This window comes from Kluyveromyces lactis (assembly GCF_000002515.2).
Source record: "Kluyveromyces lactis strain NRRL Y-1140 chromosome F complete sequence".
In the NCBI taxonomy this organism is placed as follows: domain Eukaryota; kingdom Fungi; phylum Ascomycota; class Saccharomycetes; order Saccharomycetales; family Saccharomycetaceae; genus Kluyveromyces; species Kluyveromyces lactis.
The window spans coordinates 2,074,121-2,099,596 of NC_006042.1; the positions used below are offsets into that span (position 1 = coordinate 2,074,121).

The following is a 25,476-nucleotide window of genomic DNA, read 5'->3' on the forward strand; positions in this document are numbered from 1 at the left end:
GAAGTCGTGGGAAACGATAGCTTTGGGGTAATGAAAAGTATGTGCAATCCAATCACGTGATTGTTGCTTTTCTCAAAAAGGTCGCCCAATAGTGAATGTTCCGAATGACTTCTCAGGGTTCTAGGCTGGTCCAGTTGGGCAACTTGTATGCCAGGTACCATCAAGAGAAAGATATTATGATGTCACTGGTAGCTAGACTGCAGAAATATATTTCTAGCGCAGGCTAATACTCACTATCTAAAAATTTATAGTTAATATTCGGTATATGCACTGCTGGCACGTTCTTGTTTGATTGCGGCCAGCGTAAGTGTCAAGAATATTCAAATAATCTGACGTTTTACGTAATAGGGATGCATAGATATCGCTTCTTGAGCTTTTTAAGGTAATTGGGACTTTGCAACTCTACACGTGTTGTTTTGAAATAAAGGCAAGGAACAGAACGCGTAATATATGTTTAGCATGTGAGAGTGTATTCTTTTATTGAATCTAAGAGTAGATTGTTTTCTATTTTGATTTTCGGTTCGCAATAAAATCCAGTATCCACTACACGTGTCGCTGTCAGTTTTAAAACACAAGTAAAAGACAAAGACGTGGTAAACAGTTTACAGATACATTATTGGCTGTCGATATAGTTCCTAAATCAATTACCATATAAATGAGACTTCGAAAGCTTTCATGAGACCAAATTGAAATGTATTTAATGTGTAAAATAATTTGACGTCAGAATATGGTCCTGAAAAATACTCTGATGTCAAACGTAGCTCGAACATAGAATAAGAGCATATAAGCAGAAACTAATAGACAGAATTATTAGAACAAGTTATCAGTAATTTGATTTACCATGAACTCTACCTCCTCTTCTTCAGAGGAAGCGTTGAGTTTTCTAAACGAAAACGTCCTTGGTGTCATGTTTGGTTATATGAAACATGTCGGGCAAGAGTGGAACGAAAAGATGAGAGAATCTCCAAAGGTTGTTGGGGCTAGTGTCGGTATTATCACACCACTAGTTGTTCTTCTTATGTTCAGCGAATCTCTCCGTTCCGTTGTACAATTCTGCTGGCAGTGCTTTTTCAAACCGTTTACGTCAGTGACAAGCAACAATAATCAGCAAGAAAACTTAGAACAATTCTATAAATCCCAAGCCAAACTCTACGATCGTACAAGGGGTGTTTTACTCCAAGGTCGTGAAACAAGCCTTAAATTATCTCTTTCTCACCTCTCTGAAAAGAAAGGTAATGTCTGGATTGATGTCGGGGGTGGGACTGGTTTCAATATCTCCCAAATGGCGCTTTTAACAAACTTGGATACAACGTTTGACAAAATTTACTTGATTGATCTCTCTCCATCGCTATGTGAGGTTGCAAGAAAACGTTGTAAAGAGCATGGATGGAAAAATGTGGAAGTGATCTGTGGAGATGCTTGCGATTTTGAAATACCAGAGGAATCAGCTCAGTTGATCACATTTTCTTATTCATTGAGCATGATACCAAGTTTCTATGCGGCCATTGATCACGCAGTATCTTTATTGGATGCTAAGAATGGTATCATTTCGTGTGTTGATTTTGGTGTCACTAATGAATCTATGCTAGTCGGAAGAACCAACACTTTGGGTGGTCTAGTTAACAGACATATACCTTGGCTATTCCGTACATTCTGGAGATTGTGGTTTGAATTCGACAAAGTGTTTTTGGATCCAGCTAGAAGAGAATATCTTGAATATAGATTCGGGACAATCAAATCATTGAATTGTTATAACTACAAGCTTGGTAAAATTCCCTACTACATTTGGTTGGGTTGCAATAAAGACCACGAACAACATCTTCAAGCTAGATTTGTTGAACTTGCACCAACATCTCCATACCTCGCACCTATAACCACGTCAGCTTCCTCTAACGCTCAGCCAATGACCAAAGCTATGATTGCAGCACTAGAAAATTCTAAAAAAGGTTTACCATATCCTTCTCTGTTCTATCAAAAGGAGCATTGGAGAGTGTACTATGATGAAGTGAACCCTGAGTACAGCCAATTTAAGAACAGTTATATATACGCATTCACATGGGAAGATCCTAGAGAAGATGTTAACATTCTTAATATTCAACCAGAAGATACCATTTTGGCTATTACCAGTGCTGGTGATAATATTTTGCACTATGCCACTTTGCCTAATCCACCGAAGAGAATTCATGGGGTGGATTTAAATCCATGTCAAGGACATTTGACAGAATTAAAATTAGCAGCGATTAGAAGCTTGAGTTTCACACAGTTGTGGCAAATGTTTGGTGAAGGTAAGATTGATAGATTCAACAATATTTTACTGAATAAATTGGCGCCATATCTTTCATCAAACGCATTTCAATACTGGTTCGAAAATGGAACGAAAACATTTGATCCTAATGGAGCCGGGTTGTATGACACTGGGTTCACAAAGTGGGCATTAAGACTTGCAAAATGGGTATTCAAAGTTGCAAATCTTACAGATGAAGTTAATATGCTATGCAAAGCTAAGACCCTAGAGGAGCAAAGATCTATTTGGGATAAAAAGATAAAGCCGGTCCTTTTCAACAGAGTAGTGGGTAAAATCCTCGTTGGAAACCCGTTATTTTTATGGAGTGCACTTGGAGTACCACGTAATCAAGCAAAAATGATGGGCTCTTCAACATTGCAATATATTATTGACACTTTGGACCCTGTTATTGATAATTCTTTGATTTCCGATGATAATTACTTTTATTATTTGACATTGAAGGGAAGATATTCGAGTAGAAGTTGTCCTGATTACCTAAAAGAGGGTGGATTCAAGTCTCTTTCTCGTGAAAGTCCTGAATCTCCTCTAGATAGAGTTAGACTTCATACTGACACGTTGAAGGATGTCTGTGAGCGTTTGTCGAAGAAAACAGTTTCGATTGCTATAATTATGGATCACATGGATTGGTTTGATCCACAAGGAACTGATGTTGACGAAGAAATTCAGGCTTTGTGGTTGGCCCTCAACTCTCGCGGTAGGGTATTATTGAGATCTGCCTCTAAAAGCCCATGGTATATCAAAAACTTCGAAAAGTTCGGCTTCAGTTGTAAAGCAGTAAGTGCAAGATACCCTGGAAAATGTATTGATAGAGTTAACATGTATGCCAGTACCTGGGTTTGTCAAAAAATCTCCACGGCATCTCAGAGCAACAACCGTAGATTAAGTTCTCTCGATTTGGAGAATAATTAAGGACCATAACAGGCAAACAATTTCATAAATAGAACTTGAAGATGAGATGTAATATAAATACAAATGTTGAAAAAAAAAAAAAAAAAAAAAGATACACAAATGAAATGAATGAAGTAATATGCTTATTTTGTCTCTTTGCACTGAGTTCGCTTTTTGCTTTCATCTTCAGTCTTTCCAACTTCCTTCAAAAATATGCTTAACAAATGCCATCTCGTCGTTGTCTTCTTTAGCGCCCATTGTTCTGATACCTGGTGAGAAAGAAGTAATCGGAAGTACCATGATGTCGTCCACTAGAATAGGCTCTGTCATCAATGAAAAGAATCCCCAGAACAATGAGGGTTTGTCGTTTTGTAAATTTTTAACAATGTCTTTATAGAATCTCATAGTTGTATCATGTTTGGATCCATGTTTGTTGATAACATTAAGATTATCATTGAAAATTAAAATGTCATCATTCTTCTGGATAACGTTATTAAGATACTGGAAAATAACATCTGAAAAAATACCTGGACCAGTCCAGTTCATAATATCGGTACCATCTGTATTTTTGGCGGTTTTCTTTTGTTGATGTTTGTAATTTTTGTTGAACTTCTTTTTATCCCTCATGTTGACATTATAATCATCTGCAATGTCTTTTAATACTTCAGCATCATCTAAAGGAATGCTGCTTTTAACATTTGCCACGCTCTCCAATGTTGTTGCGGTGATATTTGTGATCAATTCGCGCAATAATGGATGGCCAGATTTTGATTGTATTGTCCACTGACAGAATTGTATTCTCCTGGCGTACCACTCTGCCCAATCGCTTCTATCCGGATCAGCCTCGATACCAATGACAAAGCCAGGTTCTGAAGCTTCTAGCGTTTCAAGGTTGTCCAAGGAATTTCTATACCTTTGTGGATTCTTTAAACTAGAAAAGTAGGACTGAGAAGTCGATGGCCATGACGACAATGGCTTTAATGGGAACGTATCCATGTCAGAATATATACCACCTCTTGCATAAAGGATCAAGTATCTGAAAAAGTCTGCTTTAAGAATTGGAAGTGGCAAGGATTCAAAAGCCTTTATCACTTGTGGGACCCCACCATATAGCTGCTCTAGAAGTGGTATCATTTGATCATCTGTGATTAATTGGTATTGATATGGCGGTTCCTCGGATGCACTGAAATGTTTCCAATCATTCTGGCATTTTGAAATGGAAGAAACCTGTGACTTTGAACTGGGATCAATCTTCCAGGTCTGCCATACCTTTTTGGGGATGGGTACTCGAGAATCGTAGGGGAATTGACTAGCCAATTGAACTCGTAGATCCATCAAATGATCACCGTTATTGCTCGTACCTGCTAAGTCCAAGTTTTTCAAGTTCAAGTGATCCACGCGAGCTGTACTGGGAAGCACCGTGCCAATGCTGTTATAGAAATGGTGATTCACTTTCGCAGTATTCCATTGCACAGAAAACAATAAGTACAGTATCAGCACAATGACAATAATGTACCTCGTTCTTCTTGAAATCTTTGGTAACCCCATTGTGCCTGTAAAATTAAGAAAATGCCCACAAATTTAATGTTTTTGGGATGTTGTTTGTGAATCAAACGATTAATTCTCTCTATCGATCCCTAAGAACTTTTTATCATTCAATGAAGAAAAAAACAACAAACAGCAAGAAAAAACCAATTTTCTAAACAGTAAACCCAATTAAATTAATGTTTCGCACACGCTCCAACTGTTGTTAAAACCTACACCTCTTGATCTATGATACGAATGTATATATGTACAGAATGTATATATGTACAGAATGCGTTTTTCTTTGCAGTGGTAGTTAATCATTTGATGAGATTTCAGCATGAAACTATATATGAAAAACTGAAAAAAAAAGGTCTATACAACCTTAGCGAAGTAAAAAATCTAAAAAAAGCTTTTGTACTGGCCAGAATCGACAGACGGGCGATACGGTCGTTTGACCAAGAGAAAGAAGATGCAGAGGGCAAGTAATGGATTCAGGGTTCAGTTCAATGATATGAGTTCATAGAGGGGTTCATAAATACAATCAGCGGTCGACGTGTACATAGCGGGTATTATATGTCTTGTGTATAGTTTTGAAGTTTCGGTCCATATAACATGTCCAGATCAGATGGACTCTTGAACTGAGACCTCATTTTTGGCCAATTCCTGGATGAACGATTCAATCGATTGCAAATCATTTGCGATAGCTTTAGTATAATCCTTGAGTATAGTTACATGGTAACCAAGGTTTGCAGCGCTTATTGCTGAGTTTTTTACGCAGAAATCGAATGCAAGTCCGACCACATAGATTTCAGTAACATCATTCTCTTTGAAAAAGGCGTCAAGTTCAGTGTGATGATCATTCCAGATATCGTTGAATCCGGAATAATACTCACGATCCGATAAGTAACCTTTATTGACAATCTTATGTGGCACCTTGAGCTTTAAAATTTCAGCGAGTAATTTTTCCGGAACCTCAGAGCCCCATGTCTCCTGGACACAATGGACTGGCCATAACGTAGCACTTTGTTTCTCGGTGCTCCCAGGAACGGGTGAGTCGTAGGTGAATGAACTGAAATCTGGTAATCCATGGTTCTTTGCAAAAGAAATGTGGTCTGGCGGATGCCAGTCTTTAGTCATGGCAACACAGTCCCAATCCTGATCTTGCAAAAGCTGGATGACAGGATCGATGATAGTATCACCATCTTGAACTGCCAATGATCCTTTTGGTGGTAAGAAATCGTTCTGAATATCAATTACTAATAACGCACGGGCTCCCATCGTTAACAAATACGGAGTCTCGATTACTTAGTGATGTTTGTGTCTCACGTTTTTTCACCGTTCCTTTATTATCTCCCTAATTTTTCAAACGGTTTGTTTTTTCAGTGCAATTTTCCCTTCAAGTATGTGCTACTTTATATACTAAATACCTACCTAACCGAGAGCAATGTTCGTCGTTCCGCAGAAAATGAACAGTCAAGACAGTGGTTGGTGCTAATTGCCTGCCTTGTATACATTGGATACACTGCTGCTTTGTACGGCCGTAGCATTTACAATCTGAAACATATCTACTTTATACTACGAACTGATCAACCCTTTTTTAATTTTTCGATCCTTTTTTCGTTATTGTCTCATAGTATTGGGCGTCTAAATCTTGAGAAAAAAGAATCTTCTGAAACTATATAAACTAAGGGGTTTTATCTTGGATCTTAATCAAGAGAAATAAAGTAATGATTATCCCGAACGCCAGAAGTGACATTACTTCGGCATATTTTGGAGCTTTGATTGTAAAAAAAAGCAAGCTTTCTTTCTGGTAAAGATGGATGGCATATCCTCAATAAGTTTACAACCAATTCAGAATTTAGATGGCTTATTTCGGATATTGGCGGCTAAAGAGACAGACGATTTACACAGGATTAATGTTTGGTATAAATTACTTGAAATATTAAGAGTAGCCGGGAATCAAGCGGTATGTATCGATCAATCGGTATGTGACAATTTATTGTCCAGATTATTGGTTTCTGTTTCTATGGTTGATGCCGTTGAAGAAGGTATTGATTTGTTTGGAGTAGCGTTTACTTATTGTTCCGTAAATGAATCACTTCAAACACTTGTATTTCAATTCATTAGTCAACTTGAAGAAAATTCTAATTTGAATTTATTATTCCTTAAGACTTGCAGTTTACGACCCCATAAAGATCATGTTCCCGGGTTCTACGATATAATTTTCCAATTACAGACTTTCAAAACATTGGATGCAAAGGTAATGCGATTCTTAGACCTTAACTTGGGAGATGTCATATTAAATTCATGGATTCCGTCTTGGAAATCGTGGATCGACTCTTTTAGGAATAATTGTAAAGATTTTGACGTTGTTCATTTTTTGGTACAGGAAAGAATACTAATTAAAACTGTGCAACGTCATGAATTGGATATGGCAATTGCAAACTTTCAAGTTTATCCTAGAAGGTTGAAGGCCTTATTAAATATTAAGACGGAAGCCACACAATATCTATCTCTCAAATTCATTAGAAGATCCTTAAAGTTCTTTAAATGGTTGAATAAAGACTTGCAAGGAACTGTCATATCTTTTTCCAGCAATTCTATGAACAATCACACCTTCGAACAACTCTTTCATGATAATGGAGAATTCTATTTGCAAGTGATCATGGAGATTGTCGATCATCCGGAACTAGAACTCTTAGAGGAATCTCATCTGTTACTGTTACTAAGAGTTTCTTTGGGACATGTGTGGGAAAAGTGTATCATGTCAAATCAAATATCAGAAGTGCACCATACTCTTGGAAAAATGGGAACAACGCAGTCATTGCCGTCTTTAATTAACCTTTTGCAATATATTTTATCGAAATACTGTATTAATGTAATGGAATGCATTAATAACGGTTATGAAATGGAAACTAATTCCCTTTGGTACAGACAATTAACGAACTTGGCCATCCCAGCATGGTTTGAAGATTTGAGTCCAAAGATTCCACCAGTATCTAGGGCAGTATTTGGATTTGATGACAACAGGATTGAAAAAGGACAAATGATTAACAGTTTTCAAGAGAACTTTAGTAACATTTTTGAGTGTATGCAACTCACTTTATCTTTAAATGGAGCACTTTTAACCTACTATGGAAATATTGGCTTAAATCCACTATGTCTCGGATCGCAAGCTATGTCAAATTGCATTTCTGATGTACAAAATAAGACAGTATCAATGCATTTCACAATTTACTTCGTTCCTCTTTTTACAGTGCTTTTGTTATCCCAAAAATTACTCGAGACTGACGGCGCTAGTAGGACTTTTTTGAATACTGAAGCAGCTCTAGTAGATGCAAAGCAGTTATTCAGGCAATCTATTAAACAAATTGAGTGTATCATTGACAATCATGGGAACAATGGATTGTACCATCTTATCAAGTTTGTGTCCCAGGTAAGCATAGAAAGTTTGCTCTTTCAGGACATCTCTATGATAATATTACGCCATATCTTCTTTGAGAGTGATGGACAATGGATCTTACAGTTATGCTTAGCAAATGAACTGACAACTCATGGTTTGCTTGATTACATCGTATTATGGAATGATGGATCAAAATTGTATAGTCCTTTCTTCACAGAAATCTTCAAGCAACCGCAACCAGAAATCCTTAGAAAAACAGTAGTACTTGGTGACTTGTTTGAGCTACTTATGGAAAAAACGAAACAACCATCCAAGGAAGGCATTTCACATCCTAAGGTAAGATCAAAATTCAACACTAACGCAAGCTCTTTCGTTCCACAAGATACTAGTATGCATACCCGCACACCGAAGAAGATTGAACAAAGTCCACAATATCCCGTGCATCCTTCTCTCAGCAGCTATGGATTCAAACCTGTCAGTGTTAGAACAACATCCGGGGTTTCTGCAGGTATGAATACTTCGTTTGCAGATTGCTTTTCGGGAGTGTTTAACAGCGATCAGCAATCAAAAGCCCAGATGGTGCAGAACTGGAGCTCCCCACCTCCAGTGTCACAATACAATCAGGTAAACTCCACGAAACTTGTTAATACTGGCAAAAGCTACATCCTAGGCGGGCATAATAGAGCAGTCAATAATAGCAGGACTAAAAGTGTACATGTTGATGATTTTGAGCAGCGTTGAATAACTAACTCGCTATAATTCGCGGCAAATTGAACGACAGGAACGTCAAAAAATGACAAATTTCGAGTAAGAAAGATCTTAATCACGTAAATTTGATTATAAAATCATAGAATGCTGCGATCAACGGACCCTTACGATCTCTCGCCATTTTGATTTATGCTCCCTCTTTATAACCAACCATTTTAGGAGAGAACCTTGAAAAGAATAACGAAATGATTATGAGACGATAGGTAAAAAAATTCATTCAGTAGATAAAGTATAATAATTACAAAAAAAATAAAATAGTAGATTGAATAAGAATGAAGTTAACTTGAGCTAGAAAAACCGTCTGTACTCAAGCGAATTAATCTTGGAAGAAATTGGAAGGAAGAAAAGTATAAGTTCGACCCTAATCCTAATGTTGCACAAACATGATGAAAAAATAAAAAAATAAGAGAAATGAAAGAAAAAAAAACATAATTACCTATAATCTTCCGTAGTGTGAAATACCTTCATCTAAAATCCCAATGTTGAACCACTCATGTTCAATCACTTCCTTCGCCGTTATTCTTTTCGTTGGATCAAATTCAAACATCTTACGACATAAATCAACGAAATAATACCAAAACATGAAAACGTTCTTATCAATATTTCTGGAATCAATATTTTTTGATAAAATTAGACGCCAGTTGTCCTCTAACTGCATATCCCAGTGAATCTCCAGCCAAGATCCATAGTCCATTTGTAACTTTTTGGAGATAAAAACATCCAGCCTGTCACATGTTGCCAAAATTCTTTTCCATGACTTTTCTTTGGTAATGACTTGACCTTTTGAATTCCGGAGAGGCCACCTTAATTCTCCTGTTTGTCTGTCGAAATATTTTACAACTGAAGTTTGCAAATCAGTTGGGATGCTGCCATACTTGTTTTCAACTTTGAAGAACATTTTTTCAACCATCTTTTTAGGGAATTTTTCATTGTTGATACGTTGCATCATAGCCATATGCTCTGTATTTTCATGAATTGGATAGAGTGACTCGCCAGTAACTAGCTCAACCAATACACATGCTATTGACCAGATATCGCATGGGAAAGACCATCCAAGCCCTAAAACAATTTCAGGAGCTCTGTAGTGACGCGTTGAAACGACAGGTGGATGGTATTCATTGTAGAATACAGCACTTCCAAAATCAATTAATTTCACCTCAGGATTTATGAGTATTTTTCTCTTTCCACCGCTAGCCAGTTTCCTTCTTTCAGTTAAAGAGTCTATGATTTCCATTGGAAGTGACTGTTCCACGCAAGTTTCATCACATATCAATATATTCTCCGGTTTCAAATCAGTATGTATTATTCCTAAATCATGCAAGAAGCACACAGAACGTACCAACTGTTTACCGATAGCTTGAACATGGGAACCAGGGAACCTTGCATATCCATTGTTTGTCATAAAGTCATACACGGACCTGCCGTATAAATCAGTGACCAAGCATATGTGATTCTTGTAATCGAAGAATTCTCGCAACAGCAAGCATTGATATTGGCCACTCCTGTCATTTTCCTTTATAGTCTGCAAGACACGTAGTTCTGTCTTTGCAGCTTGCCGATATCTATCGACAGCTCTTATGATTTTGACAGCAACAGTGATATCGTTTAAATAGTCCTTGCACTTTACCACTTTCCCAAAAGTACCCTGTCCCAAAAGCTGCATAGCCTGGAATCTGTTCTTGGCAAAAATGTCATTCTCCTGGTATACATAATGACCTTCCTCATCAGTTTTGAATCTATCCATAGAACGTAATTTGTCCTGATGGGAGCCCAATAGCGGAGATTTCTTTAAAATTTTGGTGAACCTGGATGGAGATTTCGAGGCAGAATTTGAGATGTCAAAGTTCTGGTCCTGGTTATTGTTTTGCATACCACCATTTTTTCCCAATCTGAAATCAGCAACAGGTACCGGAGACAAAGATCTGATCAATGGCAATTTAATCAACTTGTTCCCATCAACAGTTTGCGTCGTAGTACCGCTGACATGCAATAACTCGTCATCATTCTGTGTCCTCCTATCCGTATTTCTGGGTTCGTAGAGTAGTCTTGCATGCGGTAATTGTGGTAAAGAGACTGTTCTTTGCTTCTTTACCTTTTTGGCACTCGTATAGTTGACACTATTGACAAACTCCACGGCACTGTCGTCCAAATCTACAAGATCAAATCCGTTCCCGTTTTCATTTTGTTTACTATTCCTATTATTAGCAGCGATACCGGTAACAAAAGATCCTGAATTCTGGCCCTGTCTGTCAACATCCAACAGAAGCGTGCCCCTTAACGAATCTGCCGTCATTGGATCGTTGTTGGATGACATAAATTCCTCGATGAACGGATTCTGCATCCGTCCAGTATTTGAAGCAGAAGACGTTGAGACATCTGCAGCTGCGGCTGCGGCTGCGGCCGCAGCTGCCGTCATTATAGGATCTGACATGTGTCCATCCATATATTGTGATCTCAGTGTCGAGCTTTCATTAATGCCTTCCAAAGTCCTGGTTCTTTTCCTCTTGGCAGCAAAATTCTTTGAGGCCATCGTCATAAATTAGTTTCCTGCGGTGGAAGAAGCAATTTCTCAATTAAAAAATGTGCACTTGTCCTATGCTTTTTCTTTACTTTAGAAAGGAGACCTTGATCCCTCTCCTGCAATGTTATTTTATTTTTAAATTGCTAATCTTTCAATGATAAGCGCAAATCCCTCGTCCAGCTAACACTATACCTCGATGAAACGTACCTGCTCTCTCTTTAAATGTCTGTTTAGCTTTGCTGAACAAGTGGTCTGCTAAAATAATACTTGGCAAACACCGTCATTTATATATAGTATATGTATTTATTCTTGGAGATTAATTAAATTAGTGAAGAATCATGGTTTAATCATTTCGAGGGGAGAATCCATCAGAACGGAAATTTTACCCTGCCAACCGATGATTCAAAAAAAAAAAAAAAAAAAATTTGGCAAAAACACTCAAGTGCAATTTTTTCCCAAGAAACGGCAGTAAGAGGAGAAACAATACGTCGTTAGATGCAATACGGCTACGTGGGTTATTGATTATTAAACGTTGGTTGTTGTCCATATATAGCTATAAAAAAGAACGTGGTTTGCTAGCTTCTTATGAGCGTGCGAGCAAGAGTTGCATGGGCAGCCAGCCTAACCTGATCCCGATAAACCTCAGCTACCGAGCTGCTCTCTTCTGAAGCGGCTTTGCAAGGGTTACGGATGATGGTGGTACGTAATTATAAAGTGGGTACGTCTTTGCTGGGTGACTGGAATTTCATGTTTCTGTAAGATTCTCGGGAGGGTAACAATAATGATTATGATAACACCCAAGGCCGTTCAACAGGGTCTGGGCCCTCCTCGAAACAAAACAAGTTTTGGGCCATGTATCATCATTATTTACGGATGTGTCGTGTGACACTGAGATCTTCGCTCTTATTTACCGTAATATACATATACCAATGCACATATCTGTGTGCTTTATATGTATAAATATGTAAATATAAAATATACCATCCTAATTACCTGTATTTCATTCTGCATCATATTGTAGTATACGATTTGTATAAAAAAGTTCAAAAGCTTATTATCCTTTAAGGTTAAAGATAAAAATCAACACTTGTGGCACTTGTGTTTCTTCTCGTGTCTTCGTAAATTGCTCTTGACATTGTAGCTCTTGTTACAATCAAGATATGTACATTTGAACGGTTTCGCCTGTGAATGCACCACTATATGTGTTTTCAAAGTGCTTGGACGAGAGAATTCTTTCCCGCAAATGTGGCATTTCTTACAGTGTATTTTCTTCTTGTAACGAGCCCCACGTCCTTGCTTTTGGTTCCATTCGTGGATGTACCCGGGTTCTGGTCTATCGTGCAGTAGCTTTTCTTGCAATTGTTTGAAATCTAACTCAGACAATGAATCTGTGGAAGAGCATGAAGAGTCTGAGTGGGCTCTGGGCCTAAATATTGCGTCACTTGTGTCTATCTTATTTTCAGCTTTTACTTTTTTCTCATCGGCAATGGTCAACGGGGGACTTATCGAGAGTTTAGTTATTGGAGGTAACGTCCTTGGTGTATCATCGAAATTGTCTGTGTCTGTGTAGTTTACTAAGTTACGAATGGATGGAAGAAGCGAAAATTGGTTACAACTTAGTGTCGCTCTGCCTCGATTTTCTGCCATTTCCTTTGGGCTCTTGGGTAGTGGTAAAATCATCTTCTTATCCATTATGTTTGGTTTTATTTTTATGTTATCTTTTTATTTGCGTCAGCGTGTGCTGATCTTATCCCACGGCCTTTTACGTCTCCTCCGCTGGTCAACTCCCGTAAAGAAAATGCTTTTTATATGCATATATATATATATATTTATACACTGTTACATGGCTTCAGACATGTGCCAAGCGGGTTTACTAGAAACCTACCAAGAATGTCACTAGATTGCCGTTATGATTGGCATATATAAAACACGTTTTTCCCTTGCTCATGACTCGTGGTCCCTCGAGTGGAAGAGAACAAAAATTAATTCCCAACAAAGTACGCAGTACTTTCCAATCATTACCACGTGAACTTGAACCCACATGCAGCACCATGCACGGTCTTTTCTTGATAAAGACCGTGCTTTTCTAACAATTTCCTTTTCGTTTTACTTAAGATGAGGTACCTTATTAACATTACGCAGATCCATGTTCGGCGTATTTGGTTCCACGTGGGAAATTCACGTGTTGGCTGATAAGCTAGTTATCATTTCGGGACGCCCTGGGTTTTTTAAAAAGGTCTGAAAGTCATTTGCATCCCCGAAATCTGATTTTGGACGATTACCCCTCCTGTTACCCGGACATGCGACGGGGAAATAGACATGATCTGGCCCAAGATGTTCCGTCATAACTGGGAGAGAACCTCTGTGCTGTAGGCCTGATGAAGACATACTTTAGAAACGAAATACACATACATATATATCCTGGAAAAACTGTTTACGTATGGTATATATCAAATTTTACCCTGAATCACACATCACATTCTTACCCTTAAGAGATCAAGTATTTTATGGTATTGGTGGCGAAGCTTATCAGAGGATTTGTACCAAATCCTAGGCACGGAAAACTTGCGCAAATGTGGGAATTCAAGTGGGTACATTTTCCTCATTTTTCTCTGGTACCTATGGATAGCAGCTTGTAAATTTACTCTGAACTTGAATAGTGATTGTCGTTGACGGGGCCATTGCGTCTCCTTGTAGCTATCGAATCTCTGTTTAGTTAGCGAGTAGAAAGCAGTGATCCGGTCTTCTGCTGTTTCCTTCGCATTCTTCGTCCATTCCTTAACGCTTTCGAAGTTTTCACGCCTCACCGTTGTACTGACCCAGTTAGAAGTTGCTGCATAAGTAAATTTCAACTTCTTCTGACATACTTCGTAATATTGCTCAAGAGAAGGGAAGCTAGGGTAATATGATGCTAAAGTGGATGGAAGTGGCGTTTTCTTCACGTATGCTGCTTCGTATGCATGGGCCCTATGGCCCATGTATGCATCAAATTGACAAGCCAATCTGTCCTTGAAAGCTAGTGAACTACACTCTAACTCGTTGTTTTTAGTAAAACTGTTAATATCACGGATGAAAACGGTCAAGAGGCCCATGTTGATGAGACCGGCCACCAACGAAATTCCAAGAATAACGGATTGAAGTTTCGTCAAGCGCGCTGTCCATGTATTGCTCCTTGCTGTTGTCTTTGCAGGCGCAACGTTGGATAATGAATCCAGTGGCGTGGATAACGACGTAGTATTGTTACTATGATTAACGCTCCCTTTCTTATTCTGCAACACTGCGGAATCCTCTAAGTCGCTGCTTGTCACCGATAAAATATCGTCCATTTCACCAGCGTCAAGATCCCTGATGGAATATGTACCGTCCACACCACCAACGACCCCCCAAGTGTCATTTCCATCCACTGATGTACATCTATCTTTTACTTCAGCCATCGCTTCGCTTTAATCAAAAAAAAAATCTCCTAGCTCCTTGATTTTACGCCTGAAGCTTGATCTACAATAAGTTTATACTGACAGAATTAATACTAAAATGTCACACTTAATATGTCTCTGATATTCCAATAATGATAGTTAGTTGCCAGCAACGTTCTAAAATTCTTATCAGTCCTATATATATTTCTTGAGTATAATCACAAAACCAGGACGCCTTTCCTTTGTTCTTTGTTTCACATTTTCGTTTCCGGGAAAACTGTTACTCCTTGTTAACCATTTTTTAATCCTTATTCCTTTTATATTTGTCGTATCAAATTCCCTTTTTTCACAACTCATTGACCTAAATAAGGAAGGGAAGATAAAGGGAGCCTGAGAAGAGAAGACTGCGAAGAGACAAGTGGCAGATGCGGTGCAGGTGCAGTGCATGTGCAGGAGTTAGTGATCTGCATCAATAGGTAATATGTTCTTGAACGCTTTCTTTTTTTATAGTATTAAAAGAATAATATCGACTATTTAACTATTATTTCTTTACACTTCTGATGCAGTTCTGCTATTCTTTCAGCTGTATCCATGAATAGTTTGAACTCTTCGATTAGAACGCTGACGATAATGTTAACACCGACCTTGGTATCATCATCTTCGGATGAATCGTTCCCAAAGAGATCATTCTCTAGACCTGACACTGCGTCGTCAATATTGCTTAGAGTGTCGTTGTAGTCATTTAATTTGTGTTTGTATGTGATTAATTTTTCCTGGAAGAACTTATCTATCTCAACGTTTGATATTTTGAATCCCTTACTGACTAGTTGTTGCAACATTATAGCAAAATTTTCCAATTGTTTAACATCTTTATCCACTAGTGTCTTGATGGCATCGATTCGTTTCAAATCTGATGATAGTGATCTTGTTGCGTTGAAATGCAATTTTTGTAGATACTTGATGTCACGAGGGATTGAATCCAATAGTTCAGTTTGATCTTGTAGATCAGCTTCAAGATGTTTGGATAAAGACACTTGCGTTCTAATGAATTGGTCCAATTGTTCGATTTCTTGACGAATTTGAATCGGAAGCTCCGATATCTTGGTCATCGGCGTGATAGCTAATTGGTTAATGAAATTAATGGCACTCTGTTGAGTCTGTTGTATCTGTTGTTGTGGTGGCTGTTGAAATTGATTTTGTGTTTGTCCAAACATTCCTAAACCAGATTGTTGGGATTGCTGTTGTTGATTTCCGAATGGGCCTCCGGTAGTTGGTTTGGATCCAAACAATCCTCCACCAGTTGCAGAGCCTCCGAAACCGGTAGTCTGTGGTTGTGCTGGTTTGGATCCAAATAATCCTCCTCCAGTTCCAGAGCTTCCAAAACCAGTGGTCTGTGGTTGTGCTGACTTATTCCCGAATAAGCCTCCGCCAGACCCGGCTCCTGAGTTACCAAATAGGCCACCTGTGGAGCCAGTGGCTGTATTATTAGAACTTCCGAAAAGTCCTCCTGCGGTTTGGTTCGTATTGTTGTTGGTGCCTGCTGGATTACTGCCAAATAATCCTCCGCCAGTCTGTGTCGCTGTATTGTTATTGTTTCCAAATAACCCTCCTCCAGTGTTACCTGATGTGGCATTGTTATTACCAAAAAGACCACCGCTAGTGCTTTGCTGGTTGCCCGTATTCCCAAATAATCCTCCTCCTGTGCTTGGTCCTACTGGAGGACCTGTAGAAGAAGAACGGCCAAACATTTCGTTTCTATCAGTAATAAGAGTATTAGATATTTACACGCCGTAAATTCAGTTAATTCAACTTACTGTTCAGTATCAATTGGTGTCTCAATTCTGCTCTCTCCATCTTTCTTTTTAACCTCATCTGTTTACTTTCTCAGTTTCCATATTCAAAATGTTTTCAACTCTTCCATCAAAGAGTATAAAACAAGAAAAAAAAGCTTGAACTTATGGATCCGGGTAACCCATAAACCTCGTCTCAAAAAATTTTGCCACCACCAAGAAAAATATTCCGATTGAACATTGGAAAGAATTACCAAATTACCTTAACGATTATGTTACTAAACAGTAGCTTTGGTTAATGTACTTTCAGGGTCTTTCATCCATATCAGGGTATATTATAACAATTCACTAAAAGTGGTTACTCATTGTTCGGCAACGTATACTACTGGTACTATCCAATCCCAGTTGTTGTTGATCTTTTCTATTGTTGGAGGAAAAAAGTCAGTAAAGCAAACCTCAGAAAGTGTTCAATTAATTACGGTTTGTGGCTTAACTAAAAATGGGTATTCCAAAATTCTTTCATTTCATCTCTGAGAGATGGCCTCAAATTTCTCAATTGATCGATGGATCACAGATTCCAGAGTTCGACAATTTGTACTTGGATATGAATTCTATTTTGCATAATTGTACGCATGGTGATGGTAGCGAGGTGAATTCAAGACTATCAGAGGAAGAAGTTTATTCCAAAATTTTCAGTTATATTGATCATCTTTTCCATACTATTAAACCAAAACAGACATTTTATATGGCAATCGATGGTGTGGCCCCAAGAGCAAAGATGAACCAACAAAGAGCTCGTAGATTCAGAACTGCCATGGATGCCGAAAAGGCTTTGCAGAAGGCCATTGAAAATGGTGACGAGTTGCCTAAGGGAGAGCCATTTGATTCCAACGCTATTACCCCAGGAACAGAATTTATGGCAAAATTAACCGAGAATTTGAAATATTTCATCCATGACAAGATCACCAACGATACCAGATGGCAGAACGTGAAGGTTATTTTCTCCGGGCATGAGGTTCCTGGTGAAGGTGAACATAAGATCATGGATTACATCAGAGCAATTAGAGCACAAGAGGATTACAATCCAAATACAAGACATTGTATCTACGGGTTAGATGCTGATTTGATCATCCTAGGTTTATCCACCCATGATCACCACTTTTGTTTATTAAGAGAAGAAGTTACTTTTGGTAAACGTTCGTCTTCTGTGAAAACTCTAGAAACACAGAACTTCTTCTTGTTGCATTTGTCTATCTTGAGAGAATATTTGGCATTAGAGTTCGAAGAAATAACAGATTCTGTGCAGTTTGAATACGACTTTGAAAGAGTATTAGATGATTTCATCTTTGTATTATTTACCATCGGTAATGATTTCTTACCAAATTTGCCCGATTTGCATTTGAAAAAAGGTGCATTCCCTGTGCTATTACAAACTTTTAAAGAAGCTCTCCAACATATGGATGGTTACATTAATGAACAAGGTAAGATAAATTTGGCAAGATTTTCCATTTGGTTGAAGTACTTGTCCGATTTTGAATACCTTAACTTTGAGAAGAAAGATATTGACGTTGAATGGTTCAATCAACAACTTGAAAATATTTCCTTGGAAGGTGAGCGTAAACGTACTAGGATGGGTAAAAAGTTGTTGATGAAACAACAAAAGAAATTGATTGGCGCCGTAAAACCATGGTTATTGAAAACCGTTCAACGGAAGGTCACTTCTGAATTACAGGATGCCGATTTCGAAATTTTCCCTCTTGAGGATAAAGAATTGGTTCGGGCCAACCTGGATTTCTTGAAGGAATTCGCATTTGATTTGGGTTTAATTCTTGCTCATTCTAAATCAAAAGATTTGTACTACTTCAAGTTGGATTTAGACTCCATCAATGTGCAAGAAACAGATGAAGAGCATGAAGCCCGTATTCACGAAACAAGACGTTCTATTAAGAAATATGAACAAGGTATTATTATTGCATCTGAAGAAGAATTAGAAGAAGAGCGTGAAATTTATAGCGAGAGATTCGTTGAGTGGAAAGATCAATACTATAAAGATAAATTAGATTTTTCCATCAATGATACTGATAGTCTAAAAGAAATGACAGAAAACTATGTCGGAGGTTTACAATGGGTTTTATACTACTATTATCGTGGATGTCCATCTTGGTCCTGGTATTACAGATATCATTACGCTCCTCGTATATCAGATGTGATCAAAGGTATAGATCAGAACATAGAATTTCACAAGGGACAGCCTTTCAAGCCCTTCCAACAATTGATGGCCGTCTTGCCTGAGAGATCAAAGAATTTGATTCCAGTTGTGTACAGACCACTCATGTATGATGAACACTCTCCTATCTTGGACTTCTATCCTAACGAAGTAGAGTTGGATCTAAATGGCAAAACAGCAGACTGGGAAGCTGTCGTCAAAATTTCATTCGTGGATCAAAAGCGTTTAGTAGAAGCAATGGCTCCTTATGATGCTAAGCTTTCTCCGGATGAAAAGAAAAGAAATTCGTTCGGAACTGATCTGATTTTCATATTCAATCCTCAGGTAGACACAGTTTACAAAACACCACTAGCGGGGTTGTTTAATGATATTGAACACAATCATTGTATCGAAAGGGAATTCATTCCAGAATCGATGGAAAACGTTAAGTTCTTATTTGGTTTGCCAAAGGGCGCTAAACTCGGAGCTAGCTCTTTGGCCGGTTTCCCATCCCTAAAGACACTACCACTAACTGCAGAGCTTGCTTATAATTCTTCTGTTGTCTTCAATTTCCCTTCTAAACAACAATCTATGGTGTTGCATATTCAGGACCTTTACAAGGAAAATGGCATCTCTCTGTCAGATCTAGCAAAAAGACATATGGGTAAGATTGTTTATTCAAGATGGCCGTTTCTAAGAGAATCTAAACTTTTGTCGTTGATTACAGAGGAAACTGTGTATGAAGGAGTTAAGTCAGGCAAATTAACAAAGGTCATTGAAAGAAAGCCTCAGGATTTTGAAAGGAAAGAATTTAGAGAGTTGAAGATGACTCTCAAATCGAATTATCAAAGGACAAAGGCCATTCTTTTGGATGACATTTCTGCTTTGGCTAAAGTGGTTCCAGTAAATGGATTGGTGAGAAACTCTGATGGTTCCTATTCTAAGTCTTTCAATGAAACTATCGAATACTATCCTTTACAATTAATCGTAGAGGACGTAAAAAATAAGGACGAAAGATATATTGAAAAAGAGCCGTTACCAATTAATAAAGAATTTCCAAAAGGTTCAAAAGTTGTGTTTTTAGGTGATTATGCGTATGGTGGGGAGGCGACCGTTGATGGTTATAATAGTGAGACTAGATTAAAACTTACAGTCAAAAAGGGTTCTCTCAGAGCAGAGCCTAACATCGGAAAAGTTAGAGCGAAATTGGATTCTCAAGCCTTGAGATTCTACCCAACACAAGTGTTTTCAAAAATAGCTCGTGTCCACCCTCTCTTCTTGTCAAAAATTACTTCAAGATATTTGGTCAATGATTCTAAAAAGAAAAGCCATAACGTCGGTTTGATGATCAAATTCAAAGCAAGAAATCAAAAAGTTCTCGGTTATGCCAGATGCAGCTCAAACAAATGGGAATACTCTGACGTCGCTCTTGGTTTGTTAGAGCAGTTCAGATCTACATTCCCTGAGTTCTTTGCGAAACTTTCTAACTCGAAGGAACAAGCAATTCCATCGATCACTGATCTCTTCCCTAACAAATCTAGCGCGGAAGCTGATTCCATTTTGAAAACAGTGGCTGATTGGCTCTCAGAAGCAAGAAAACCATTCGTGGTGGTGTCTTTGGAAAGTGATTCGCTAACCAAGGCTTCGATGGCAGCTGTTGAATCTGAAATCATAAAATACGTTTCTTTACCAGATTCAAGCGAGCAGAAGAAATTAGCTAAGGTCCCACGTGAGGCAATCTTAAATGCGGAATCGTCATATGTTCTATTGCGCTCCCAAAGGTTCCACTTAGGTGATAGGGTAATGTACATTCAAGATTCAGGCAAGGTTCCACTTCACAGCAAAGGTACTGTCGTTGGCTACACTTCAATTGGCAAGAACGTCTCAATCCAAGTTCTATTTGACAATGAAATAATTGCAGGAAACAACTTTGGTGGTAGGTTGCAGACCAGACGTGGTTTGGGATTGGACTCTTCCTTCTTATTAAACTTGTCTGATAGACAATTGGTATATCATTCAAAGGCATCGAAGAGTGCTGATAAGAAACCAAAAGCAGTTCCTAATGATAAGCAAGTCGCCCTCGCAAAAAAGAAGAGAGTGGAGGAACTCAAAAAAAAGCAAGCCCATGAGTTGTTAAATCATATCAAGAAGGATAACGCGGAATCAAATACCGAATCTGGATCCGCTCCGCAAATAGCAGTTAACACTTTAAATCCTTCGGCTGCTAACAACGTGTTCAATGCCGTCTTGAACCAAATCAAACCAGGTTCTCAACAGCAAATTCAACCACCTCCAGCAAATTCTCTGCCTTACAATTTCACTGTTCCCCCACATATGGTTCCTGGTGGTATTCCTCATCCTCTTATGATGCAGCCGCCTTTCATTCCGAATAATGAGCATATTGCTTATGCAGCTCCTCCTCAGTCACAACCTGTACAAAATCCACCATTAGATAAAGAGGCATCCAGGAATCTTAAGAATCTCCTAATTAGAGATGAGAATGGACGTACAGCAAATGTGGAGAATAAAGACTCAGATGATACAAAGAGATCTTCTCATTCTCGTGGCGGTCGTCGTGGCCGTAGTAATCGTGGTCGTGGTGCCTCCGGGAGGGGTGGTCATTTCAAAAATTCTCCTAAAAAAACTGAAACCTGAATGTTGGTTTGAATGGACTATTAACAGTAAATATTATATCACTTCAGTAAATAATGCTTAGTATATAAGAATAGAGACACTTTCAGGTTCAACTTTTCAAAATTCCCGGTTTGTTGTTTGTTCCTTTATTTTTTGATCAGCGATATCGTGACTCTTAGCAAACCACTTAGTTTCAAACCCATTTGATCTATCAACTCCATCCCATCTATAACCGGGAACGATACCGAACCGATTTTCTGGAAAGTTTTTCTCGTAAAGCCTTCGACCCAACAGTGACGTATTCGTTCCTCGCAGGGTGTTTCCTTGATTCAATGGATCTTCGGTTGATAATAATGCACTTTTCTCAGTTTTGCGATCAAGTTTTGATATTTGTACTTCGCCTATATTTCGTATTTTAAGTTCTTCTTCCTTACGTACTTTCGCTGTCAAATTAGCCTTTTCTCGAAGTTTCAATTCTTCTTCGTATCCATCTATTACCTTACCTTTTTCGTCTCTATATACTGTGTTCTGATTCTTCTTGAGAAGCCCTGATTTTTGCATAGAAAGTTTTTCCTTTTCTGCGATCTGCTTTTCCATCTCTTCTGCTGTCTGTAACCCAGCAAAGGCGCCTGACGACATCCTTTCCTTACTATCGTCCTTTTTGTCGACATCAACGTGTTGTACAAGTTCCAACTTTTCAGTTTCAAGGTTTTTCCAAAGAGACTTTCCTGTTTTATTTGAGCTTGCAGCCTTCTTGTTTTCTTCAGTAATAAGATTAGCCTTGTCAATAATATCAATATTTCTTGATGTGACTCTTTTAGACTCATCGCTCTTTCTGTGTGATGACTTATCCTTAGACTTTTTCGTCTTCTCTTTACCGTGCTTTGAGCCGTAAGACTTCGCCAAAAAATCGTTAAGTGACATTATATTAATTGGGTCGGTTTGCAATTCTACCCACCCTAAATGCTGTGATAAGCTCTACAGCTATGTAAACATCTGAGAATCTGCTTCTGTTGGGGAGCTCTATAGCCATGTTAGCCTTAATCTGAAATCAAAATAAGGTTTTCTTTTCCAGAAAAAAGCATAAAATATCAACAATGTAACTGTTAGTTCGATAAAGAGCTAAGGTTTCGCGTCACCACTTTGTACTGTAGCTAGTTTGTTAGACCCTTACTGTGGACACATATTGAGTTCTCAGGATTCTGCTTGGCAAGAATCTTTACTGCGATGAGTCAAGAATCAGAGGAAAGCCTAGAGGCATGGCTACATCGATTAGAATGGTCTCAGTTACTTTCTTTACAAAAACAATTAGTATCGGAAATGGATCGACGGTACGTCGAAATAATTCAGCCACAGGGACAGAATATTCAAGATGACTTGGATGAATACATGAAGGACGGTCTTAGCAGCTATGATGACCTCCCGTCTACTCAGTTTGATCCAATACATGTGAAGAAAAACGCGACTGTGAAAAGTACTATTGAACAAGAACACGCTGAACCATTGGCAAGAGAACGTAATCAAGGACTACAACGTGATTTAGAGCTGATGAGTTCCCCTTTGAAAGAAAACGAGATTATCCTTGATTCCCAAGCGTCAGACATCTTGAAGGAGAATGATATCAACATACAACATTCACATCAGAGTGTCATAGCAAAATCTAAACGTGGTAGGTCACCAATAAATGCAACTACTATGCCACAAGCTAATAGGAACAATGAGAAGGAGAATATTAAAAGGGGTAAAATCTCGGTTGATTTCTCCATAAATCCAATTACGAAGAAACCTTGGATCTATGAAGATTTCAAGATCAATGAACTAGTGTCCTCAAAAAATCGAGGAAGGGGATGCAAGAAATCCAATAAAGTAGCTCGTTTTCACGCTCAAGCTGGATCACCACTGAAAAGTAAACAAAACGTTGTACTAAACAGTACCGGGTTACTCGAAACTGTCGACGAAACTAGTGTGTCAGACAGGTCAAAAGTTCCCGACCTTCAGTTTCCTGACGATTCCTTCGATAATCTACGTGTTAGATCAAAATCTCCTCCTGGATATGGAAGGCTTAACTTCCCAACCACCCAAGAAAGATTGGACGACAAAGAGGAGTCGAGGAAATTGCTTTATCAGAAAACAAAAACACGGTTTCTCGAAGCTACGAATAATTTAGTGCCTATATCTGAAAGAGAATTTTACTTCAGGAACTCCAAATTGAATGACATCGTTGACGATGGCAATTTCACTTGGAATGAAAACGAATTGAAGATATTCACCAGATAAAAGGACGTATTAGCTAGATCTATAACGACCATTTAATATTTTAATGAACAATTTATGTCATTTCGTCTAAAATCACGTGCTGCGAAAAACACGTTAAATGATTCATGTTCCAAAAACATCAACAAACTGAATTTCATCAAAGAGCCTTACACATTTCGGACACCTACTATTTCTTGAAGTTCAACGAAACGGATGGATGCAGAAACTCCCTGTAATTCTGTAATTCTTTGCTCTATCTCTGTGGGTGCTGCTAAATTTGCAGGCTATAATTAGGATAAAGTAATTAGGTTCTGGGTAGAGAGAAATAACATTGGTATAGGTTTCCATCAGCTTTTTATTACAACTGTCCCTATGAGTAAAGATGTATTTCCATTGTTGGAACTCAGTGAACTTGTAACATGTCTCCAAAGTTGTGACTTCTCCCTTGCTGTAGAGGAAAATATATCCAAACCAAGTTCACAGTATGTGATTACACTTTACAAGCAAATCATTGATACTTTCATGGGGGTATCGCCAGATACTTTACTTTCAAATGAAGCCCTATTTGATAATTCAGGTTCTAATGATATTCAGCAGAATCCAGCATATACTGAAACGGTGAAGGTTTTGGCACTTAACAAAATATGTTTTAAGTTTTTCCAAGATATAGGAGTATCAGATTTTAATATGATGGATCTATACAAGCCAGATTCTCTAAGAACAAGGAGGCTGTTATCCGCTGTGGTGAATTATGCTAGATTCAGAGAAGAACGGATGTTTGACTGTGATAAGTTTATGTCCAAGACCGAATTCTTATTGAACCAGCTTCGTTCAAAATTCGATGATTATAACTATCTTCAGCAACAGATCAACAAACATAGAAACGAAATAGAGTTGAGAGAAGGTGAAACTTTTGAAACTTTACAGCAACAAAATAAACATCTTGATCAACAGATTTCAAGGCTAAAAGGATTGCAGGAAACTTTGAATATAGATTATAACGCCTACAAGTCCAGAAAACAATCGTTATTGCATGATTTGGAAAAATTTGGATTCGAGCTCATAGAACTTGAATTTGAAAGGAATAAATTAGAGAAACATTCTAAGACAGACTTCAATGAACTCAATTTGAATATTGAAAAGCTTTCTACGCTTCTTGCTACTCAGCAAACGAATTTGAATAATTTGGAACAGAAACATAGAAAGCTTCGAATATCTATGAATACTTTCCAGACCTTGACACATGAATTGTACGATGTTCTACAGTTAATATCGACAGACTTGCAAGAATCTCATTTGAGGGAAGCAAATCTCATCGATATGCGTGAACAGCTCTTGCAAACAGATCAAAAACTAAACAATATACTATCTTCCGGAGTTATGGTGAAGATGAAGATTCTTCAGTCTCAGCTTGACAATCAAAAGAAAAAATTACATCAGTTAGAAGGAGAAACAAAGGCAAAACAAATCGAAAATTCGGAAACACTACAATTATTGCAGAGGCAATACACAGATGAAGTGGTTCCTGACCTACGGGCAGCCGAGGAGCAGGTTGAGAATGATTTGGCCAATGGCACAATTAAGAATTATGATTACGAAATATCACAGCTAAAGCAGGCGTTTCAAACGGAAATCGACGCTATCGATCTTGAGTACTCGCTCTTATCCTCGCACATTAATAGATACATGGAAGAGATGCTACGTGTTATGGTAGAGGTTACTTCTTAGCTGGTAGCGTGCCTCTCTTATAGATACACATTTATCA

At 38.2% G+C, this 25,476-nt stretch overlaps 12 protein-coding genes across 12 annotated transcripts; 5 read left to right on the forward strand and 7 right to left on the reverse strand.

Annotated features, from left to right (window-relative positions):
- Window positions 1–907: 907 nt before the first annotated feature.
- On the forward strand, window positions 908–3,214 carry KLLA0_F22198g (class I SAM-dependent methyltransferase; the record flags this gene model as incomplete). The annotated part of the gene is made up of 1 exon (XM_456071.2): window positions 908–3,214. One exon carries the CDS (start codon window positions 908–910, stop codon window positions 3,212–3,214), a length of 2,307 nt encoding a protein of 768 aa, XP_456071.2.
- Window positions 3,215–3,379: 165 nt separating this feature from the next.
- Window positions 3,380–4,741, reverse strand: OCH1 (initiation-specific alpha-1,6-mannosyltransferase; the record flags this gene model as incomplete). The annotated part of the gene is made up of 1 exon (XM_456072.1): window positions 3,380–4,741. One exon carries the CDS (start codon window positions 4,739–4,741, stop codon window positions 3,380–3,382), a length of 1,362 nt encoding a protein of 453 aa, XP_456072.1.
- Window positions 4,742–5,341: 600 nt separating this feature from the next.
- PNC1 (nicotinamidase) lies at window positions 5,342–5,998 on the reverse strand (the record flags this gene model as incomplete). Its single annotated transcript, XM_456073.1, has 1 exon — window positions 5,342–5,998. One exon carries the CDS (start codon window positions 5,996–5,998, stop codon window positions 5,342–5,344), a length of 657 nt encoding a protein of 218 aa, XP_456073.1.
- A 538-nt stretch (window positions 5,999–6,536) lies between these two features.
- Window positions 6,537–8,864, forward strand: VIR1 (Vir1p; the record flags this gene model as incomplete). The annotated part of the gene is made up of 1 exon (XM_456075.1): window positions 6,537–8,864. The coding sequence occupies one exon, from the start codon at window positions 6,537–6,539 to the stop codon at window positions 8,862–8,864; it is 2,328 nt and encodes a 775-aa protein (XP_456075.1).
- A 463-nt stretch (window positions 8,865–9,327) lies between these two features.
- On the reverse strand, window positions 9,328–11,427 carry KNS1 (serine/threonine protein kinase KNS1; the record flags this gene model as incomplete). Its single annotated transcript, XM_456076.1, has 1 exon — window positions 9,328–11,427. The coding sequence occupies one exon, from the start codon at window positions 11,425–11,427 to the stop codon at window positions 9,328–9,330; it is 2,100 nt and encodes a 699-aa protein (XP_456076.1).
- Window positions 11,428–12,492: 1,065 nt separating this feature from the next.
- On the reverse strand, window positions 12,493–13,104 carry KLLA0_F22319g (uncharacterized protein; the record flags this gene model as incomplete). The annotated part of the gene is made up of 1 exon (XM_456077.1): window positions 12,493–13,104. One exon carries the CDS (start codon window positions 13,102–13,104, stop codon window positions 12,493–12,495), a length of 612 nt encoding a protein of 203 aa, XP_456077.1.
- Window positions 13,105–13,886: 782 nt separating this feature from the next.
- On the reverse strand, window positions 13,887–14,846 carry KLLA0_F22341g (uncharacterized protein; the record flags this gene model as incomplete). Its single annotated transcript, XM_456078.1, has 1 exon — window positions 13,887–14,846. One exon carries the CDS (start codon window positions 14,844–14,846, stop codon window positions 13,887–13,889), a length of 960 nt encoding a protein of 319 aa, XP_456078.1.
- A 509-nt stretch (window positions 14,847–15,355) lies between these two features.
- On the reverse strand, window positions 15,356–16,573 carry NUP49 (FG-nucleoporin NUP49; the record flags this gene model as incomplete). The annotated part of the gene is made up of 1 exon (XM_456079.1): window positions 15,356–16,573. One exon carries the CDS (start codon window positions 16,571–16,573, stop codon window positions 15,356–15,358), a length of 1,218 nt encoding a protein of 405 aa, XP_456079.1.
- A 541-nt stretch (window positions 16,574–17,114) lies between these two features.
- Window positions 17,115–21,476, forward strand: XRN1 (chromatin-binding exonuclease XRN1; the record flags this gene model as incomplete). Its single annotated transcript, XM_456080.1, has 1 exon — window positions 17,115–21,476. The coding sequence occupies one exon, from the start codon at window positions 17,115–17,117 to the stop codon at window positions 21,474–21,476; it is 4,362 nt and encodes a 1,453-aa protein (XP_456080.1).
- Window positions 21,477–21,572: 96 nt separating this feature from the next.
- On the reverse strand, window positions 21,573–22,379 carry BUD13 (Bud13p; the record flags this gene model as incomplete). Its single annotated transcript, XM_456081.1, has 1 exon — window positions 21,573–22,379. One exon carries the CDS (start codon window positions 22,377–22,379, stop codon window positions 21,573–21,575), a length of 807 nt encoding a protein of 268 aa, XP_456081.1.
- A 303-nt stretch (window positions 22,380–22,682) lies between these two features.
- SAE2 (ssDNA endodeoxyribonuclease SAE2) lies at window positions 22,683–23,732 on the forward strand (the record flags this gene model as incomplete). The annotated part of the gene is made up of 1 exon (XM_456082.1): window positions 22,683–23,732. The coding sequence occupies one exon, from the start codon at window positions 22,683–22,685 to the stop codon at window positions 23,730–23,732; it is 1,050 nt and encodes a 349-aa protein (XP_456082.1).
- Window positions 23,733–24,083: 351 nt separating this feature from the next.
- NUF2 (kinetochore-associated Ndc80 complex subunit NUF2) lies at window positions 24,084–25,439 on the forward strand (the record flags this gene model as incomplete). The annotated part of the gene is made up of 1 exon (XM_456083.1): window positions 24,084–25,439. One exon carries the CDS (start codon window positions 24,084–24,086, stop codon window positions 25,437–25,439), a length of 1,356 nt encoding a protein of 451 aa, XP_456083.1.
- Between the last annotated feature and the right edge of the window lie 37 nt (window positions 25,440–25,476).